The sequence below is a fragment of the Mytilus trossulus genome, chromosome 1 (genome assembly GCF_036588685.1).
Source record: "Mytilus trossulus isolate FHL-02 chromosome 1, PNRI_Mtr1.1.1.hap1, whole genome shotgun sequence".
Classification (NCBI taxonomy): Eukaryota; Metazoa; Mollusca; class Bivalvia; order Mytilida; family Mytilidae; genus Mytilus; species Mytilus trossulus.
The window spans coordinates 77,015,010-77,024,432 of record NC_086373.1 but is presented as its reverse complement, the minus strand read 5'-3'; the positions used below and the strand labels follow the sequence as shown (position 1 = coordinate 77,024,432).

Here is a 9,423-nt window from a genome sequence, read left to right as displayed (position 1 = left end):
AACATTGTCCTTCACACTTATAACAGACAGTTAATATATCAAATTGTCACCTCACCTTCTTCTGTAAGACATGCAACAGTAACATGATTTGTCGCATGAGTATTTGTCTGACGTAAATGGGTGAAAAATGGTAATTATAGTATTTTTCATGCATGGAGCTTAAATTACAACACTGTATACTTTTCAAACTTTATCATTTTGTAGCTATCCTGAAATTTCAGTTTGCCAATGTACCAAAATCGCACACCTATAGATCAGTTCATACAATTCTATAAATCGCTATTTTTAGTAGATAGTCATATTAATGAAGGCAGCAGTATTATACCGCTGTTTTATCGTCATACATCGATTAAGCAAACCGAGGGAAGCACATCTAATACATATGATGGAAACAACGGAACAACTGAAACACTGAACTGCTAGAAAAACAAACGCAAATATACGAACCATTATTTAACAACTGCCATATTCCTGACATGGCAAAAAGGTGAGTTGAACCTGGTGTTATGGCTATCCAAACCTCCCGCTTAGATGGCATTGTTAAAATAACGGCCAAAAGACAACATTGCCTAAATTATATAATACATGATAATAATCTCTTTAAATGTTGGCCTAAATGATTTTACGATGTAACTTTGTTGGTACCTGAGTTTTTTTCATCTAGTTAGAACCATTATCATACTAAAAAGTATCTTAGATTGTTAAAAACACTTAATGTGTGTCATACAAAATAATTTCTTTGGAAAATGAATTAGTTCACAGTTAAATTTATATTTTAATCTGGTAAGCAAAATTCGGGAGAAATTACAGTTTTCCAAAGAACCATACTGATCCGAACAACAAATACACCGAAGATGACCGACACCTTATTTGTTGAGTTGTCTGAAATGATATTTCAACATAGAAAGTATTCCGATGAATTTAATTGTGCGATCTTACTGGTGGACTTATTGTATACTCGTATGAAGCATAATTTATTCAGTGCCTTTAAACAGAAAAAAATAGAATCTTGCAACGTTCTTTAATTTCACGTTCAGATATAACGAGGATGTCCTATGACCGATACGATGTGTTTGTGTCTCAACTCATACGCCAAATATTTTATGTAGTTTTACTGATTGTGTCCTTCATCCGATTTGGACATTATTCTTAATGTGGATTAGGCTACCATATTTTGTCACATGTCTCGAGTTCTAAACATTTTTTTTTTGGCCCTAATAAGTACACAAAAGGGTTTTGAACGCATTTTCCATATTAAGTGTTATTTTACATTAAATTAACATGACGGATGGAACATGCAATTAAACTCATTATAAACAACATCATAAAAAAACATATACGCCAGACAAGCGTTTTATTCACAAAATTCTTAGCAGTGACAATGGAATCAAAACATTCAAAAAGACGAGATAAAGTACGACGCTACAGATTATTGAGAACATTAATTGAAAAGTTTGCCAAATACAGACAGCTAAGGTAATATATCCAATGGGTAAAAATCCGTTATCTTAACACCTTATTTATAATTTTCTCCATAAAAACGATAACAAAAAGCAGAAAATCAGTCCCGATCTGTAAAATAATATAAACTTATATATTTTCTTAATTCCATTAGGGAGAAAATGTATGCAAAGTTCGAAAACAATGGAGAAAAAAATGGCATGTCATACCACAATATCATTCGTAAAGTGTTATCATGTATATTGTTTTTTTAAATAGTCATTTTTATAAATTAACTGTTTGCAAAAATATGAATTATTCTAAATAATAAGGATGTTCTTACCCCATGCAGAAAACCGTTACCGTATTGGGCACAACTTCTCGGAACTCAAACTTTTGGTTATCAATGCTCTTCAACTTTGTACTTGTTTTGGCTTTCGAAACGTGCGTCTGGCGTATTAAATTATAAACCTGGTACCTTTTGATAGCTATTATTCTGGTGTTTCTCTGCCCTATAAGTTCTCTCATTTATTTGTATTGTAGTCATGTCATGTAATGTTGTCATTTTTAACATTGCCATAAAAGCGGGATGTTCGGCTAGCCATAAAACCAGGTTTAATCCAACATTTTTTTCTGAAAATTTCCTGTACCAAGTCAGGAAAATTCCAATTGTTATCTTATAATTCAGTTTTATGTGAGTGTTACCATGTCGTTTGGTGTTTTGTTGCACTTTAATGTTTCTGTTATTGTTTTGTAGTCCTGTCATGTAATTTTGTCATTTCAGTGTAACATTGCCATTTAAGCGGGAGGTTTAGCTAGACACAAAACCAGGTTCAATCCACAATTTTTTTCTAAAATTGTCCTGTACCAAATCAGCAAAATAATTCGTTTCTCTATGTGTTACATTTTAGTGTTGTGTATCTGCTGTATAGTAGTTCTCTTCGTATATTTGACGTGTTTCCCTCGGATTTAGTTTGTGACCCGGATTTTTACTTTAAATGGATTTATGAATTTCGAACAGCGGTATACTACTGTTTCCTTTATATAGCATTTGACAGTAATTAAATTATCAGGAATGTTTTGTCATCGTGTCGTTATTCAAAAGCTAATTGAACAATGTAATGAGGTGTGAAAAATTAGAACAAAATTAACTCTTTTTAGATACCAAATATACAATTTAGAGTCAATTGTTTTATTGTTTTTTAGATATGTATATTTGCTTTTGCAATTTTTTTGTTTTTCCCTCGCTGGGATTCAAATTTATGCTACTGAGATATTGTGACAAGTTCACAAATATATATATTAGTATTTATCCTGCAATAGGCAAACTGTTATACAAATAACAGGTATACAAATATATTTTTGTTTCCATTTCGGGATCTCTTCACTGTCTTTATTACAACTCCATTGATTTCTTTGAGAAATAGGAGACAACAATTTATTTTTCAAGCCTTGGGAGTATTTTCAGGATAAACACAATCACAGTACATTGGCGGAGCCTCATTTTTTAGTTCTGTTTCTTCAGCTCATACAAATAGATTTTATATTACCAACCACATACATATATTGTATATATATATTTGTTATTATGTGTGTGGTTTCAACATACATGTACAATATATGTACAATTTCTTTGTAAGCACTTTAGAAACTGTATAGAAGGTTATGCCCCTTTATTGATGGAAAAAATTGAAAAGAAAATAGTTTCAGTTCTATTTCTTAAGTTTGCTCCAACCAAACAAAATGAAACCTTTACACATTACTTATTACCACAAGACTTGGATCTAGTACAAATTTTTATAGCATCACTTTTTACAGTTCAAGAGTTATGTCCCTTTATAATGTTGTATGCAAGAAGGGAATCATTTGTTTCCTTTGGGACAATTCTCCAATTATTTTAACAATTTTCAATGAAAAATAATACAATATTTGAAATGACAAATGCATGATCTTAATATGTACCTTGAAAAACAGTTATCATTACAGTAATTGTATGTAAAGAAATAATTTCATCTGAGTTAATTTTTTTAGCAGAAGAAGACAATGACTGTCAAGATATGGAATTAGGAAATGATGCATATATTTCTTCTCAAGGTACTTATATATTTGTCCTTGCACATTGCCTTAAGTATCAATCCACAGCCTGCTGATTAGATGTAGTCTGGGCTATTCCCGAAAAAAATGTGGGGTGGGGGGGGGGGGGGTTGGAAGGCAGTTTTTGTCAACACCTGCCACCAAGACAATTGTAATTGAAAATTATAGTGCATTATAGTGTGAAAAGTTGCTCTGATACCTATCACCCATGTATTATTAAAACAATGTGCCTTCCAACCCCCCAACCATCCCCCCATGCCCCCCCACCACCACCTTACTTTTTTTTCTGGAATAGCCCCCATAAAATTTCCTTCAGTTTTAAATTTCATTGATGATTTTTTCATCAATATTTTCCTGGGCAATTTCAGTGACATAAGGTCATACCATTTCACATTTTCCTTCTGTCCGACTGAGAAAATGCAATAACACACAAGTTACTTCATTTGGAAAAATATCACAAATAAGTTTTCTAATCATCATAAGTTTATACTGATAGTATTTTATTTATGAGCTCTTTACACAACATCGCTTTAAATTAAAAAAAAATGTTATATCCCCTTCGGTTTATATTTCGATGAATATTTTGAGAAATAAAATGGTGAATGCATCAAAGAGACAACCGGACCAAAGAGCAGAAAAAGTGCAATGATTCATCAAAGTGAGAAAATGGTACAACCATATGTCTTTTTTAGTTGTTGTTATTGGTTGCTAGCTATAACATGTATAATATTTTTTATTTTTTTTTATGCTTATTTCTTGACAAATTTCGAGGGGTTTAAATCAATGTCTGAAATTCTACATTTTCTACAGAAAGCTCGACATAGGGATAATGTTCCAGCGGCTACGGCTGCGGCGTTAGCTAACTTCTTAAAATATTTATATTTTAGAAGGTGAAAGACTTGGATGCTTCATACTTTATATGTGAATGCCTCATATTACGAAGTGTCCATCAGTCACATGTCCAACATCCTTGACCTCATTTTTATGGTTCAGTGACTACTTGAAAAAAAGTTAAAGTTAAGATTTTTTGTTAAATTCTCTCTTATTATAAATAATATTATAACTGTATTTAATATGTGTGTACCTTGCCAGGTCATTCCCGTCAGACAGTTTTCACTTGACCTTGACCTCATTTCATGAATCAGTGAACAAGGTAAAGTTTTGGTGGTCAAGTCCATATCTCAGATACTATAAGCAATATGTCTAGTATATTCGGTGTATGGAAGCACTGTAAGGTGTACATGTCCAACGGGCAGGTGTCATCTGACCTTGTCCTCATTTTAATGGTTCAGTTGTTATAATTGAGTTTTTGTGTTTTGGTCTGTTTTTCTTATACAGTATGCAATAGGTCTACTATAATTGGTTTATGGAATGATTGTAAGGTTACATGTCTAGCTGACAGTTGTCATCTGACCTTGACCTCATTTTCATGGTTCAGTGGTCAAAGTAAAAATTTTGAGTTTTGGTCTTGTTTTTTATACTGTATGCAAGAGGTCAACTATTTTTTGTGTATGGAAATATTTTATAATCTATAAAATAGTTGCAATCATTCACACACCACTTCCTGCAAAAAATGTCAACTTGTAGACTCTTGTGTGGACATTGTTGAAACGGCATTCAGTAATTTAGAGATTCCACAAACATTATCTGATGAAATAAGTTATGAACTTGAAAATGGAGCTCGATATGTATTGGAATGGAAAAGACATCTATTGAGAACAGTTCACCAAGATGGAGCCAGGAATGATGTTTTAAGTGATCTTAAGGACAATCAAGGACTGCTTATAATGGACTGGGGTATGAAATTTTTGCCATTCATCTATAGAGAAACACAGTCAGATTTTTTTGGTAAAAAAGGCATCAGTTGGCATTTTTCCTGCCTTGTTCTTCGTTCACCAATAGACAGAGAAAAACTTGATCTTTTTTGTTATGTGCATATTTTAGAGGATGGATCACAGGGTTGGTTCTCTATTGCTAATATACTTGTTCACCTTCTTCATGAATTCAAAAGTGACAAACCCTTATTAGAAGAATTATTCCTGAAAAGTGACAATGCTGCTTGCTACCATTGCACAAATCTTATTTCATTTATACAACAATGTAACAAAGACTTTCCTATCAAAATCAAGCAGTACAACTTCAGTGAGGCTCAGGCCGGAAAAGATTTGTGTGACAGTAAGACCGGCAGTTGTAGACTGCATATATTTAAGTATGCCAATGAAGGACATGACATTTTGAATACTAATGATATGAAAACAGCATTGGAAAGTCATGGAGGTGTGAAAGGGACACAAGCCTGTATAGTTTCTGTTAATCAAGAAGTAGAACCTAAGATTAGAACTAAGATTCCAGGTATCAGTACTTTCAACAATTTCACATTTTTGGATGATGGAATTGTTGTGAAGAAAGCATACAATGTTGGTAGTGGAAAGAAGATAGGTAATGGAACACTTACAGATAAAAACCTTGAAGTAGAAAGAGTTTACAACCTGAAGGTAATTTAGAGTCCTGTTAATTTCTGATATAATGATATATATTAGATAACATAGAAGTTAAAACACTGTACAGCCTTCATCAATGAGCAAAACCCATACCATAGGCAACTATAAAAAAAATTATCCTTCAAAGTTAAGCAAGCTGCAAATTTAAGAAGTTGATAAATGTTTACTTTTAATAGATTTCTTATATATATAGGCTGTAAATAAAACAGACAACTGTTTCTAACAACACAAATAAGTATAGTTAATAAAAAAATAATATTCTTATCCTCTTATGGCTCATCTCGTTCAAAAGACCAGGTTGATGTTTTAGATATAGAAAGATGTGGTTTGAGTGCTAATGAGACAACTCTCAATCCAAGTAACAATTTATAAAAGTAAATCATTATAGGTCAAGTTATTCCCTTCGACACTGAGCCTTGGCTCACGCTGAACAGCAAGCTATAAAGGGCCCCAAAAGTTATAAGTGATAAACCATTCAAAAGGTAAAACCAATGGTCCATCAACCAAATTATTCACTTCTGAAACTACTGGTCATTTTTTGGATAAAAAAGAAGTCATTAGATAAGCTCTTCAGGCTCCACAGAGTTGCGGGTTTTTTTTTGTTCATATGCAGTTGCATGAATTTGTTTTCCTAAAAATGCAGCTACAAATGTTTCATGTTTTTCAGATAAATGATCCTTTTCCTGGAGCACATGAAGTAGGAACTGTTTCACTTAACCAGCACCATGTCGATGAAAACACCACTAATGAAAGTGTTGCCAACGAAGTTTCTGAAACAGTTGGAAATGACCACAATTCTGAAACTGATTCATTCTTTTCATGTCCAGATCCTTCATGTCAGAAGATATTTGCCAAGTGTTTCAATCTTGAAAGACATTTAGCAATTGGAAATCATTCATATCTCACAAATTCATGTACAAGTATGGATGAAGCTGTAAATATGTATGCCTCAAAATGTGAAACACTCAGAGAATCTAATAATTTGTTAGTGTCAACACTTACATCAGATACTGAACTTAATATTAACAGTAATTCAGAGGACAGAATGGGATGGGCTATAAAAAACAAGAGAAAATCAACCCGATTCTCACTACAAGTAAAAGATTACTTAATTCAAATTTGTGAAGCTTGTGACAAAACTGGAAAACGTCCAGATTGTGGTTCTTTATCTGAAGAAATAAAGAAAGCTTGCAATGAAAATGGGGAAAAACTTTTCAAAAAAGAAGAATGGTTGAGCAGCACACAAATTAAAGGATTCATTGCATCCTATTTGTCTAGAAAATCAAAGTTATCTGATCATGACACTACACCTCCTCCATCTAAAAAACAATCAGTTTCTCGAAATGAATGTGTTCTTGAAGAAGTTACAATGGAAGATGACGAGAAGCTTACTGAAATTGTGACAGCTTTAGAAACAGATGACTACAATGAAAATATGAACAATATGGTTGACAATGTTTTCTTAGCTATTAACATACAATCATAATCATAGTGTCTCAGTATTTATACAGAACTGTAGATTTTTCATAGGTTTATTACTTTAATGATGTTCTTACATGACTTAGGACAGGAATTTGTGTAAAGTTTTATGACTCTCATGACTCTTTTGTTTTTTAATATTTTTTTTTTTAAAGGTATCCCATATAAAAATACATTTTGACAATGTTTGAGCAAATTTTAAATTTATTTTCTTTCGATTTTTAGACCCAAATCATACATGTACTAAAAATGCAAATATAAAGTTAAAGTATGAGTCAGACTTTTTTTTTTTATTTATAATATCTGGAAAAGGAGCACAATAAAGAATTGATGAGTTTAGCTTATTTTGTTCCTGAACTAATATTCCTCTTACTTATACTGCAAGTACTATAAGTCTTATAGTATATATTTTTCATTCTTTTTTTTTTTGCAATTTTTAACGTAAAAGATTATCTGAGTTCGACTAGTTGGTGTCAAAGAAGATAACATCATTTCTCATTATTTTCTTTTTCAAATTGGAATAATAACTTGAATTGAAAGTTTGTTAAGTTTGCATTACTGTGTAGATACAACTGTGTTGTATTTAAAGTTGTCCATCTGTAGTTTATTTGTTGCATGTTAAAACATTTGTTGCATGTTAAAACTTTATTTGCAACAGTAAAAATACTGATAGGCATCCGCAAAGTTTCAAATACAGTAACCTCTATTCTAAAAGTCCTGATTTAAAAAAAAAAATGTTTTACTCATTTAATAAATGTTATGTTATTAATATCCTGACTGATGTTTTATATTGTAGTAGTTTCTGATTATTTTTTTTGGTAAATTTTCAGAAGTCTTATTTTAATTAGCAAGGTTGATCATTTGATAATGTTTACCGAAATTATGATTTGGAATTTACTTATAAAAATATAGTGTATTTACTTTAGTCACATTACAAATAAGAGTTATCTACCTTTATTTCAAGTAATTCATAAATTATTTAATGAAATTATACCTATATAAAAGATGGTATTTTATATTAAGCTTATAAACATTTCAGATTTTCATCCAAAAATGGTTCAAGTGCAAACAATCAGATCATGCAGATAAATTAGTGTTAAAGCTGAAACAATACAAATGTATAAACATACATTCTTAAAGTTCTTTGCGTACTTTGATTATTTGTTCACAGGATTGTTCTGATTTGAATTAATCAATTGTATTGAAATGTGATAGAAAACTAGCATTCACCTGGTAGATTTCAATGTTGTATCAATAATTTGTCATTTTTTTTTTTTTATAAAGCTTTCCATGAGTGCTTTTAGCACTTTGATTTTATGTTTGCAGTATAATATTGCTTTAAATTACAGAAAACAACATTTGTATTAATAAAGCACTTGATTTGTAAAATCTAAACCAGTAGTTATTGCTTTATTTAGAAAAAGAATGAGTTTATACACTGAAAATAGTATACAAATACAGATTGAAATATGTAGAGGACTAGCTGTACTAAGAAACAAACTACCGATATTTCAAATTATTTGCCGTGGGTGGATTTTTTTTATTTCTTTAACTTATCAGAGAGGTTTATTTTGATACAGTTAACTTTTAATTACAGCTTCACCTTTTCGCCATTTTAGCATTTTTGTCAGGTGCTTATTTGGCTGAAATAGCAAATTCACTGTACACAAGTACTATGAATAGAGAAATCGGACTGCCATAAAAATAAATATATATTAACTATTCTGTTTTTTTATTTCTTTTATAATGGTTTGTCACATGAATTGGTAAAAAAGGATATTAATCCTGCCTATAGTTGCTTATTTTTTCATTGAAAATGATTAAAAAAGACTAAAATTTGCCAATTTTCCCGTAAAAAATGGTGAAAAATAGATGGCGCTGCAAAACTCCGCAATCCAAAAAAATTCAG

At 31.3% G+C, this 9,423-nt stretch overlaps 1 protein-coding gene across 1 annotated transcript; it reads left to right on the top strand.

The window, feature by feature from the left end:
• Positions 1-1,381: 1,381 nt before the first annotated feature.
• LOC134694977 (uncharacterized) lies at positions 1,382-9,158 on the top strand. Its single transcript, XM_063556137.1, has 3 exons — positions 1,382-1,476; positions 5,075-6,029; positions 6,703-9,158. Exons 1-3 carry the CDS (start codon positions 1,382-1,384, stop codon positions 7,519-7,521), a joined length of 1,869 nt encoding a protein of 622 aa, XP_063412207.1. The 3' UTR covers positions 7,522-9,158.
• Positions 9,159-9,423: the final 265 nt, after the last annotated feature.